Source organism: Mercenaria mercenaria, unplaced genomic scaffold (assembly GCF_021730395.1).
Source record: "Mercenaria mercenaria strain notata unplaced genomic scaffold, MADL_Memer_1 contig_2060, whole genome shotgun sequence".
In the NCBI taxonomy this organism is placed as follows: Eukaryota; Metazoa; Mollusca; class Bivalvia; order Venerida; family Veneridae; genus Mercenaria; species Mercenaria mercenaria.
Window position 1 is genome coordinate 1 of NW_026460093.1, and position 13,964 is coordinate 13,964.

The window sequence follows — 13,964 nt, forward strand, 5'->3', positions numbered from 1 at the left end:
CTAGCACTATTTGTAATTTGAAATGTGTCAGATTTCATAAAGATGAAATAACATAATCACATTTGTGCATTTGTAAAGAGACCCAACAGTGAAAATGAAGATCACAATTTGACACAAAAGATGTTGAATTCCATGTGATACACGGAGAGATCTGCACAATCAGACAGATAGTAAAAAATAACTTCTTGTAATTGCTACTTTCTATTTAAATTTTAATAGTTTTAAGGTGTATGCAGCCTATCTTCATGCATATATACTTCAAATTTTAGGTGTTAATCAAAAAGCTGTGTTTTGTTATTCTTTTTGAGAATGAAGGTAGAATTACACGAAATATTACAATGCTGAACAAGAAATAACATACTTTAAAACATGTAAAACAGTTGGTAAAACAGTGATGGTAAATCATTGGTAAAAATTTATAATTTTATAATATTTAATAACAGGTCTGTACAAGAGATCTTTGTGAGGGTGATAGTGAAGATAATACAAGGATTCAGCACATCATATCAATCCAATTGAAGGACAAAGTATCCATTGATGCAGGTAAGGTAAGCAGAAAATTACCTGTTTTACCTCACTGACAAAATTGTCCCCAGAGCTAAAGCTATTCATGTGGAGTCAGCCATATGTTTAAAACAACTCAAAGCAAGCTCACTCTTCACATAGGAATGAAAGCTGAAATAGTTTGTCCTCCACCTCTGATATATGTGGGGAAGTTGGCAGTTACTTGCGGAGAAAAGGTTTATACTGGTACAGAATCTAGGAACACTGGTTAAATTAACTGCCCACCACTATATAACTGAAATACTGTAGAAAAATGGCGTTAAACCCAAAACAATTAAATAGAATAAATAAATAAAGTTTGCTAGTTATACCCATACAAAACGAAGTTTGGGTATATAGGAGTGAGCTTGGCGGTCGGTCAGTTCGTTGGTTTTCATGGTTTCTGGATGATAACTCTTGAAAGGCTTGACAGATTTAATTTTTTGTACACAGGTGTAACATCAGAAAATACAGGTCAAGTTTGAATTTTGGTCAAGTAGGTCAAAGGTTAAGGTCACAGTGGCCCTGAACAGCTAAATGGTTTCCGGATGAAAACTCATGATAGACTTGACCGATTTAAATATATTTTGGTACACAGGTGTAACATCATGAAAAACAGGTCAGTAGGTCAAAGGTCAAGGTCACAGTGATTCGGAACAGTTAAATAATTTCAGGATGATAACTTGAGAACGCTTGGGCCTTGGATCATAAAAATTGATAGGGAGGTTAGTTATGACCAGCAGATGACATCTAATGATTTTGAGGTCAATTGGTCAAAGGTCAAGATTACAGTGACCCGGAACATTTAAACTATTTTTGGACAACTTAAAACACTTGGGACTACGATCACAAAACTTAATAGTGAGGTTGGTCATGACCAGCAGATGAGCTGTATTGATTTGGAGTTCCAAAGGTCAAAGGTCAGACTGACCCGGAACATTTAAACCTTTTTTGGACAATAACTTGAGAACGCTTGGGCCGAGGATCTTGAAACTTCATAGGGAGGTTCGTCATGACCAGCAGATGACCTCTATTGATTTTGAGGTCAGTAGGTCAAAGGTCAAGCAAGTTCAGCTTTGACCTTGGCTAAGTTCTGTGACAAGGCCATATTGTGGTGGTATAATTCGTAACTCCTGTGACAACTCTAGTTTTTGCTATAAAGCTAAAGGGTTTAATGTATGGAAATGCTGGTATACATGTCTGTACCACAAAAAATCAGCCTGCCTGGTTAGCTCAGTAGGGAAAGTGCAGATCTACGGGTCGCAGGGAATGTCAGTTTGGTCCTCGAGCGAGGCCCTTGTTCTGTGACAAGTTGATAAAAAAACGCAGTGTCTGAAATCATTTGTCCTCCACCTCTGATTTATGTTGGGAAGTTGGTAGTTACTTGCCGAGATTAGGTTTGTACTGGTACAGAATCCAGGAACACTGGTTAGGTTAAATGCCCACAGCTACATAACTGAAATGTTGAAAAATGGCGTTAAACCCAGAAAAAATAAACAAATCCAACAATCTGCCACCTACCCACTTCCAAACCTCCATTCACCCAGAAGCAAATAATTTCCTCCTTTATTCCTTTAGGTCTAGAAACAGTTCTGGGATCCAATCATAGCAATCCCCCCTTCAGATCCTTATCTTCCTAACTGCTTGGAAGATTTTCACAAAACTAACATCAGTTTTTTACCTCATTAAGACAAAGTGCAGAGTGCATAACCCATTTCACTATGTCAAAGATCAAGGTCACAGTTTAAGGTAAAAGGTCAAGTAGCTTAAAACTCATGTCTGCTCCTTATCTTCTGAACTGTTGGCAAGATTTTCATAAAAGTAGCATCAGTTACTTGCCTCATCAAGATATCTGGCAGAGCACACAGCAAAGGTTACTAGTTCCAAGGTCAAGATCACATAGTTCAAAAGATCATATATCTTAAAGGTCCATTACTAAAACCCGAACGAGTATTATATGAAAACCAGAGTTTGTAGCTGAGACTTCCTATTTACTGAAAATATGGCCCACTGCATCGGTTCTGACCAAATAGTCATGAATATGTTCAAGAATAACTAACAAATAAACAAAAAATTTTGCCTATGTCAAACCGAAAGTATGTTTTCCGACTGCTTACGAACCCGTCGAGCATCTTTGGATTTTTTCGGAAGAATCCTCCGAAACGAGGCTATGATTTATAAATAGATGCAAAATATATTATATGCCCAAACGATAACGTGATTTTTACAAACTTAGCACATGGAATTCAACAATTTTGTAACTCACAAAACCTTCATGAAAATCATTCTTATAATACAGGTAATAAACAGCTATACTACAAGTTTGTGGGAGGACAATTCAGGCCCTTCTCGAATAAAAGTGTTTTTACAACTTCGTCTGCAAACATTTTCAGTTAATCTCTTTTCAGAATAGTTTTAAGAATATAAATGAAATAACTGTCTTACACTGCCGAAACAAAATGTGATTGAAATTTACCTAAATACACTGATTTATGTACATATGGCTACATTAATTTAATAAGATTTTAGACATTAAACACATTGTCTTGGCCTAATATATGTCACTGTCAATTTTAAACATAAATTTTGTACATCTCATATTTTTTGTGCAAGTCGTGTATAATTACCATCATGGAAATACAGTTATTTTGTCGCGCGTCTTTAAACGGATATTCGTTTGAAACAATTTTAAAATCACGTGATCCCGAAGAATTTCCGACCGATTACGGAAAAACGATACATAAAAGTAGGACAAAATGACCACCCATGTCAGTCTAAGAAAATACAGAGACAATCATTTGTTTCTCTGTTCTTGTGTTGATTTCAAGGGAATATTGCACGGCTATCATAATGTTTAGTACTATATTACAAAATGTGTAGTCTTTTTTTAAGATTTATGTCTATTCATTTGTCTTTATTTTGCACCTTTAAACTTTAGTCCAGTTAGTATTTTCAAACCACTAGAATAAACTTCATAAAGGTAGCATCAATTGTTAGCATCATGCAAAGGCTTGAGCCATAATCCAGGTTACTAGGTGAAGATCTCATTTGAAGGTCAAATATCATGATTTCACTTTCTCTGTATCTGTAGCTGTGTCTGAGTGTTTAAAATTCTTTTAGTGATAGCTCCAGTTTGAAATCTACTTGTCAGTATAGAAACTTTACACTTGAAATGCTGTTTCTTCAGGTAAAGAAGTATTTTGGATGTATTGCTTATTTCAGTGATAGCTCTAGTGTCCTATACATATGTACAGTCGAGTCCACTTAATACGAACTCGCTTGATACGAATTTTCGAATTAAATGAACAAAGTCCAAATTCCCCGGCCGAGTCCTTCTATTTTTTTTGTAAAATTATTTCGGTAATAGCGAACTCGCTTGATACGAATAATCGGTAGATACGAACACATTTTGGAAGTCCCAATAAGCTTAAATATTATACTTTTCCATCTTTTGATACAAATTAATTTTAGAAGTCGGGCCGTTATAAAATGTGTTGAAAATAATAATATGGTCAAGCTTGTGCCGCTTGGTAGTTGGACAATGGAGTAGTTCACACCTATTCACAAACAAACACTCGGCCCTTTGTGACTATCATGTCAATATAAAATAATTTAATCAGTTAACAGGTCAAGATTTAAAGAGGTGTAAATAATTTTAAACACATTATTGACGTTCTAGTGTCGTTACAGGTAGGCTGTGTCTTCCAAAATATACAAACTTTCATACCTCTTAGAATGCTTGTTATATAGTACAAGCTTCAATGTTGGCGGTGGATATAATTTGGCGCTCTTGACCTCGACCGCACATTAAAATTTAAATTAATACAGTTTTACCTGTTTAAGTATAACTTTTCTTGATTAATTTCAGTGTTATCTGGATGAATTAACTTAATCAGTTTAAAACTATTAACTACTTTCATGTATCATAATATTGGAATCTACTCTACGATGATACCGGTGATACTGCCCAAATTGCTCGGACAAATTATCTGGTCATACATTCATTAATACGAATTTCGTTTAATACGAACATATTTCTTAGGTCTGGATGAGTTCATATAAAGCGAGTTTGACTGTATATTATTCACTGTCGAGCTAAGAGCTGTTGTTTCTCTTACTGATTAATATTGTTGCATCATTTCAGGTGCATCTAGGCTAAGAAGTTAACTTGGATCTGTTTCACAGCGAGTCATTGATGATCAACTAAGTAGTAGGATACAGTTTTCTGATCAGATGCAATCATTTTATCTTATCTGGCTGGAATTTAAAGAGCTGGGACTACCATCAGGAAAATCTACCATGTAATAACACTAACCCAGAACATTGCTACTGAGTCTACCACACAGTAATACTGACTAGGAAATGGCTATTGAGTCTACCACACAGTAACACGAACCCAGAGCATTGCTACTATGTCTTCTATACAGTAACACTAATTCAGAACATTGCTACTGAGTCTACCACACAGTAATGTGCACAAGGACATTGCTACTATGAGTTTTCATGCAGTAACACTGACTTTGAGTAAAAACACATAGTAGCATTAACTTAGGATGTTGCTACAGAGTATTTCACACTGTAATACTGATGCCAAAGTGTAGCTTTTGTATGGAAAATTCAGACAGCTGACTGGTTACCTGTCAATAGGTGCAATAAAATCTTTATCATCCGTTTATGTTAACACTCTTGATACTGAAGGCTGGACTCTGCTGAACACTGGGAAAAAAGCAGAGATAAACATGCAAAGTGCAAAAAACTTTTAAATGTGACCGTGATATATAGACATTAAAATTATTTTAAGTAACATTCAAGTAATGGTCAAAGGTGGTAGTGAAAACTCACTGAATGTGATTACTGAGAAAGAAAGACAGTTATACCTACTAGTAAAAATCTATAAGATTAAATATTAAAATAATGTTTAAAAGTGACAGTAGGTACAGTAAAATGTGAATAATATGTGTTTTGATTGATAATGTCAAATAATAAAAGGTAACTCATTGTTCCAGTGTATTTGTATCATTTCGTTGTAACCGTTACCTAAAGAAACAAACTGGACCAACTGTTTTGATCATTTTGGATTGGTTAGTAGTTGCATAATTTTGCCACAAGAGACCAAAAAATCTCTGCAATCTCAACATGTATCCTGGCATTCATACTGTACAATATGCTCCGTCTACAGAATGTTTAAGCTTGAATAAGAAGAGTTATCCTACTCAGCACGGCGTCAGTGTCACACTTTGATCAGGTTTTTCATACCACATTGATTCTACCTTAACTCGTTAAATTCGGAGGTAAAAAATAGTTAAAAGACAAAAATCTTCAAATGGTTTTTGAGCGTTTTTATTTGATGGAACAATGTTTTTCAAAAGTCAACATTCTGAAGTCACTAGTGGACCAAAACAGGCCCTAAATTTTGTACCAGAATATAAGAAATAAACACCCAGAAGGTACTGTGCAAGATACGTTATATTGAATGATACACATTTCCCCAAGGCCAAAATTTTGTTTTTCGTGTTTTTCAAAAGTAAGTTCTATAAGAAATGGCATATTCTAACATGATCCGATTCATTTTCCTATTAAACAAAGAAGGCTGGGAACAGTGAATTATTAAACAACAATTCACTGTTCAAACGTCACAACTATTATGTCATAGCGGCGCGCTGGAAAAGAACCCGATTGAAAACGGGCAAATATTTAATGCATGCCGACATTAGGGTTTACTTTAAAATCCATGATAACGTGTTAGAATCGAAATAATATATCTCATTTAGTGATTTGCTCTTGCATAAATCACTGTTTGTCGTTAGATGTGTAGCATTATATCACGAGGGCTGTGCCCTCGTGATATAATTCCTTCGCATCTGAACTCCAAACTGTGATTTATTCAGCGACAAATCACTGATAGGATATATTATTTCTTAAATTTACAATTCTATAAAAAAAATGTAATAAAAGTAAAATATTTCATATTTGACAGATCTGATTGATGGAAAAAGTTTAAAACTTTCTACTTCCAATTTCTAAGTTTTAATGTTTTTAAAAAAAGAAAAAAAACATCAATGCAATGATTTATATCAAATCAATCAAGACCGTGAATCCATTTATTGCAATGCATATCTTGAAAGTAAATTTTTTAACTCCCCTGCAAACCTTGCAAATCTGATATAACATGACTGTCCCTAGCATAACGTACCTTATGCTTTATGCAATATGTTTCTTAAAATGTTTAAAGATAATCATTAATGTCTGATATGAAAAAAACAACAACAATAAAAACATAGTCCAAAACCATTTATATAAAAAGTATCATATGACGTTTCTGTACTTTTTACTAGTATACCTGTAGAAAAGGCACTTGAAGTCATTAGAAAGAGACTAGAGACTGATAAGAACTTGAATGACAGATGCGAACTCAATGTTGATCAGGTCAGTGAACTTTTAGAACTTTGTCTTACAAGTACGTACTTTGTATACCAAGGCAAGTACTACCCACAGAAACAGGGAGCTGCCATGGGGTCTCCAGTCTCCCCTATAGTTGCTAATCTGTACATGGAGTTCTTTGAACGCCAGGCACTAGACCGAGCCAAGAACCCCCCATCACTGTGGGTAAGATATGTTGATGATACCATGACAAAGATACATGAGTATGACATTGACCAGTTCACAGAACATCTGAACTCCATAGACCCGCACATAAAGTTCACTTCAGAACAAGAAGAGGATGGGAAGATACCATTTTTAGATACTTGTATTCATGTAAGAGTAACAGTTTACAGAAAGCCCACACATACTGACCAATATCTTAATTTCAATTCAAACCACCACTTGGAACACAAAAGGTCAGTGGTAAGAACCTTGTTACACAGGGCCAACACACTTGTGACTAACGAATCAGACAAGAAGAAGGAAATTGAACACGTAAAAACAGCGCTACGTGCGAATGGATACCCTGAGTGGATTTTTCAGCTTCACAACAAAAAATCTCAACAGGACAAGACTCAAAATAGTGCGACAAAGGAAAGAAGAGTAAACGTGGGTATGCCCTATATTCGCGGAACTTCGGAAGTTCTGGCGAGGGTGTTTAAGAACCACGGAGTGAACATGTTCCACAAACCATACAACTCGATAAGGAGTCAGGTCACTCGGGTGAAAGATCAAACCGATAAACTGAAAAAATGTGGAATTATATACCATGTGAAATGTAAAAACTGCAAAGAAGATTACATCGGGGAAACTGCCAGAACATTAGAGACTAGACTTAAAGAGCATGTGACCAGAACAAATTCAGCCATACATGAACATTGTCAAAACACCGGACATACCATCAAATCTGAAAACACTAAGATTCTGACAAGTGAAAGTGGACTTATCAAACGCAAAGTCAAAGAGGCTATAGAAATAAAACAGCGGAGACCATCGCTCAATCGAGACGAGGGCCTGGAGCTTCCCCCCCGTCTACAGACCTCTCCTCCGATCACATGACCTTCCTACGTCACGTGACCTACCATAACCGGTCAGTCAGTGCTGAAGAAGGCAGTGAGACACTGCCGAAAATTACACTAGGTAAATGTTTGCTCTGAGTACTGGAATTTCTTCATCAAAAAACATTTATATAAAGTCAAATATTACTGGTTACAGGTTTTCTTGCATTTGTTTAACATATTTAGACATTTATCACCTTCAGTGACACACACAAAAGCAAGAAAAAACGTGAACAATTTATTCAGAATTAGATATGACATGTTCAGCGATTATACTTCTAAAACGATACGTAGGTAATGTTTTCCAACTATTTTTAAAAATACATCATAACCCAGCAAACAAAAGACGTATTGACGTTGTATCGATGTCGGATTATAGTTGGATTTGAAAGTTTTTTAGATGTCATAATCCGACATTGATACAATGTCGAGAATCTAATATCCAACCATGATACAACCTTAACCCAACCAAAATCCAACCATAATCCAACATGTTAACGACTGCATACTACCCATAATTTAACTATATTACCGGTAGGTAATGAATTTCTGCTATTTAAATATGGGAATTTTACTTGTGACCCAGCATCTAATCAACACAATTGTTTGTATTTTCAAATCTTTATTTCCTCTTGTGACAACATAAATAAGTCCATAAGATAAAATGTAGTCAAATTATGCATGCCTTTTCAACACAGCTAAAACATCCACCTGAAATGTATAAAATACAAAGTTTTCATGTCCACTAAATCGAAATAAAAAAGCAAAAATGTTACTTCATAAGAGCTAGAATCATAATCACTTCATGCAAAACAAACATATAATATATCCAAGATTCAGATATCTTCCTGGACCTCGCAAAAAGTGCACAAACTTTGGTAAAATGCAGTTCTAAAATACCAAATGTTTCTTGTTTTTTAAAAAGAAAAAAAAAAAAAAAAAAATCAGTCATTAAAGTAAGACTTAAATTTAAAGTTTTTTACTCATGTTGAAGATCCCTTTGTGTAAAGTGTTTTTAAATTGGCTCTATCTAACCTCCAATGTATCAAATTACATGAATATCATGTAAACCAAAGTGGCTTATCTGGAAAATGCATAACTAATAGACAACATGTTTAGAGAAGACCCTGGATTATAAATTTCACTAGTCTAATTATTTACACATGTTCAATGTACATGTATATTGATTTCCTATACAAAATTTGTCATTATTAGTATTATTATTTTAATATTCTGAAAAGTAAACAGTCTGTAATATAATCTTTTGAAAAAAAAAACAGTTATGATTTTTAAAATATCCAAATGAAATATTATTTGTCAGTTTTACGCACATTTTCAGGACTTTGTGACAACGAGTAATTATTTCATTGAACACTTTGAAAATAATTCTACACCAAATATATATATAGTTGTTTAACAAATAACAACACTGCACTCTGTTCCAGTCCGACAAAAATCCAACGTCGTACAGACATCTAAATATAACGTCTACTAGACGTTGTGAATATGACGTTGAACAGACATTGTATTTAGGTCGCTGACGTCGCGACCAATATCCAACGTTTAAACGTTGTTCCGACGTCAGGTGTTGCTGGGAATTATCTCATTCATATAATTATAGTTTCTTAAGAAAATCTAAATATACTCGGCGTCACTGAAAAGTTACCATCCTAATGGCCCTTATATTTTAAAAATCGCACTGGACTGTGTTAAAAGCATAACAAGACTACATTTTTGACGTAACTGAGACATCACTGGTGTAAAAATTTGTCAAATTCGATTAACTCCATTTGAGGCACGGGCTGCACGTGCAAAATGACTTTTCCAGCAGTGTCGGCAAGTAAGAAAATTCTATCGCAAATCATTCATCGCACTTGACAGTTAGTCGACAGACTAAAAGGAATACGTTAAAAAAAACCAGAATATCCTTGCTAAGAAGGCCACGTTTAAGGCACGATCAACGCCATAAGGTCATTGACATGGTTGATGCCGAACTTTCATGTCGTGAAATTGTACGTTGTATGTGCTGTTCTCACCTGACAGTCATGAAATGGGTTAGGAGACCTGATCAGACACGGTCTATGAGTAACAGACCACGCACATGCCATGAAAAAGTGACGTAGATATTGTATAAACAAGTAAAGAGGTATATAATTATTAAGTGGTAACTTTTCAATGATGCCAAGTATATGATGGTTTACACACAATTTATTAAAATTTTTAGGTTCATATAAATTAATATAGATCATAAGCATAGAACGTCAAATTTTATCTATCTGTAGACCTCTTTCATATGTCTGATATAGTCTATTCATACCTTGTTGTGTTTTTTGATGTTTTAAATGTGTTTACTGGCCATGGGATTTGTTTGTTTTAACTCTGTCCTTTTCAGATTATCAAGATCAGATTTCTTTGTTGTTCATCTCTATTATTTCTTCCTAAAATTCTGCATTGTTGATATAATTGGCAATAAAAAATATGAAATGTAGATGTACTGATTTTATATTTAAAGCATACAAGTTGTATTTCCATTTCTACACTTCAGAATAAAACAACAGATTTTCATAAGATACCTTATTGAGACATACAATGTAATTCATGTGTTCATATTTTGTGTAACTTTGATGTATAGCTTTCAAACTTTTATCACTTGTTTAGTAATACTATAACAGACTCTAAATGTTGGCTAGAGTACATAACTCTGTCAAGTATTTTAGCTGAATTATGGCCCTTTTTGGACTTGAAAATTGGTTCAGTTTTTGTACAAGTCCACTTTTTGTCAAAATTATTTGGCATGTGGCTTTGAAACTTTGTGTAAGCAAGACTACATAGATAGGACAAGGATTTTGACTTAGTTGTGGCACTTGTTTAGACTATTTTATATATAGCTATGAAACTTTCAACACTTGCTTCCATTATGGTCTTTATCTGTAGACAAGAGTACATAACTTTTCTACTCTTAGCTAGACTATAATGGTTAATGAGTGGTTAAAGTTTCAAAACCATTTGTCAAACAGTTAAGACAAAATACTGACATCAATTCTTCGAATAGTCGAGTGTGCTCTTGTTACTTAATTATGTCTCCAATATGTAGTGGGGGAGACATCAATTTAGTGCTGTCTGTCACAAGTTTATCTACGTAACTCCAACACTAGTGGGGGGATTTATACCAAACTCCTAGAGTGATCATTACCAAGCCTAGTTGTGCATATTGTTGGCTTTTTCGGGTTAATTGATTTTCAGCTGAGTTATGGTCGTTGGTTCATCAAATGTTATGATGTCTTGGCCACATTTAGTATTGAGCAGATTTCCACCAAACCTCACAGGAGTGATAAGTGCCAAGCATCATTGGGCAAATACTTGGCATCTTCCAGTTGGATGATTTTTAGCTGGGTTATCATTGATTCATCCAATTTTATGATGTTTTGGCCACTTCTTTTATATTATTGGGTGGAATTACACCAATCCTTACAGGAGTTAACAGTACCAAGCTTCATTATGCATACTGTCTGTATGTTCTGGTTCAGTGATTTTTAGTGGAGTTATGGCCCTTGATTGGTATATTTTATCTTGTCTGGGCAACTGCTCCAATACCAGAGGCGGATGTACACCAAACATCACATGAGAGATCATTGCCAAGCCTAGTTATGCATATCATCAGTATGTTACAGTTTGGTGTTTTCCAGCAGAGTTGTGGCCCTTGATTGGTCAAATCTTATGATGTTGTAGCCACTTCTCTTATATATTAGGGTGGATTTTAACCAAACCTTACAGGAATGATCATTACCAAGTCTTAGGCATATCAGTGGCATGTTCATGTGTTTTTAGCTCACCTGTCACAAAGTGACAAGGTGAGCTTTTGTGATCGTGCGGTGTCCGTCGTCCGTCGTCCGTGCGTCCGTGCGTGCGTGCGTCCGTCCGTAAACTTTTTGCTTGTGACCACTCTAGAGGTCACATTTTTCATGGGATCTTTATGAAAGTTGGTCAGAATGTTCATCTTGATGATATCTAGGTCAAGTTCGAAACTGGGTCACGTGCCATCAAAAACTAGGTCAGTAGGTCTAAAAATAGAAAAACCTTGTGACCTCTCTAGAGGCCATATATTTCACAAGATCTTCATGAAAATTGGTCGGAATGTTCACCTTGATGATATTTAGGTCAAGTTCGAAACTGGGTCACGTGCCGTCAAAAACTAGGTCAGTAGGTCTAAAAATAGAAAAACCTTGTGACCTCTCTAGAGGCCATATATTTCATAAGATCTTCATGAAAGTTGGTCAGAACGTTCACCTTGATGATATCTAGGTCAAGTTCGAAAGTGGGTCACGTGCCTTCAAAAACTAGGTCAGTAGGTCAAATAATAGAAAAACCTTGTGACCTCTCTAAAGGCCATATTTTCCATGGGATCTGTATGAAAGTTGGTCTGAATGTTCATCTTGATGATATCTAGGTAAAGTTCAAAACTGGGTCACGTGCGGTCAAAAACTAGGTCAGTAGGTCTAAAAATAGAAAAACTTTGTGACCTCTCTAGAGGCCATATATTTCATGAGATCTTCATGAAAATTGGTCCGAATGTTCACCTTGATGATATCTAGGTCAAGTTTGAAAGTGGGTCACGTGCCTTCAAAAACTAGGTCAGTAGGTCAAATAATAGAAAAACCTTGTGACCTCTCTAGAGGCCATATTTTGCATGGGATCTGTATGAAAGTTTGTCTGAATGTTCATCTTGATGATATCTAGGTCAAGTTTGAAAGTGGGTCATGTGCCTTCAAAAAGTAGGTCAGTAGGTCAAATAATGAAAAAACGTTGTGACCTCTCTAGAGGCCATATTTTTCATGGGATCTGTATGAAAGTTGGTCTGAATGTTTTTCTTGATGATATATAGGTCAAGTTTGAAACTGGGTCACGTGCCTTAAAAAACTAGGTCAGTAGGTCAAATAATGAAAAAACCTTGTGACCTCTCTAGAGACCATATTTTTCATGGGATCTGTATGAAAGTTGGTCTGAATGTTCATCTTGATGATATCTAGGTCAAGTTTGAAACTGGGTCAACTGCGGTCAAAAACTAGGTCAGTAGGTCTAAAATAATTAAAATCTTTTGACCTCTAGAGGCCATATTTTTCAATGGATCTTCATGAAAATTGATCTGAATGTTCACCTTGATGATATCTAGGTCACTTTCGAAACTGGGTCATGTGCGATCAAAAACTAGGTCAGTAGGTATAAAAATAGGAAAACCTTGTGATCTCTCTAATGGCCATATTTTTCATGAGATCTTCATGAAAATTAGTGAGAATGTTCACCTTGATGATATCTAGATCATGTTCAAAACAGGGTCACGTACCTTCGAAAACTAGGTCAATAGGTCAAATAATAGAAAAACCTTGTGACCTCTCTAGAGACCATATTTTTCAATGGATCTTCATGAAAATTGGTCAGAATTTTTATCTTGATAATATCTAGGTCAAGTTCAAAACTGGGTCACATGAGCTGAAAAACTAGGTCATTATGTCAAATAATAGAAAAAATGACGTCATACTCAAAACTGGGTCATGTGGGAAGAGGTGAGCGATTCAGGACCATCATGGTCCTCTTGTCTATGAAGCTCAAAGGGAAGATTGGGTTAGGCCTAACTGTGTCGCCTCTATAAATAAAGTCTTTATTATTATCATTATTATTATGTTCCACTTCAGTGATTTTTAGCAGAGTTATAGCCCTTGATGTGGCATATTTCAAATTACTTGCTGCATTCATTTATGATGAATTTCAGTAAACCTCACAAGTAATTAGTGTGAAGCATAGTTGTGCATATCATTGTCCTTTTCTGATTAAATTATTTTTCAGCACTTTGTAATCCTTAGGAAAAACATAACATCTATTTATTAATTTCATCCTTGCTTCTTTAATTTTCTGTGCAGCCAGTTGTTAAAATGTCAAAGCAGA

The 13,964-nt window shown here is 35.2% G+C and overlaps 1 protein-coding gene and 1 long non-coding RNA gene across 2 annotated transcripts; both read left to right on the forward strand.

The window, feature by feature from the left end:
- The first annotated feature begins 283 nt into the window (after nt 1-283).
- Nucleotides 284-5,545, forward strand: LOC128552119 (uncharacterized). Its single transcript, XR_008368977.1, has 2 exons — nt 284-548; nt 4,688-5,545. It is a non-coding gene; the product is annotated as an uncharacterized LOC128552119 (long non-coding RNA).
- A 1,167-nt stretch (nt 5,546-6,712) lies between these two features.
- On the forward strand, nt 6,713-8,025 carry LOC123531409 (uncharacterized). Its single transcript, XM_053533137.1, has 2 exons — nt 6,713-6,732; nt 6,879-8,025. The coding sequence occupies exons 1-2, from the start codon at nt 6,713-6,715 to the stop codon at nt 8,023-8,025; spliced, it is 1,167 nt and encodes a 388-aa protein (XP_053389112.1).
- The last annotated feature ends 5,939 nt before the right edge of the window (nt 8,026-13,964 follow it).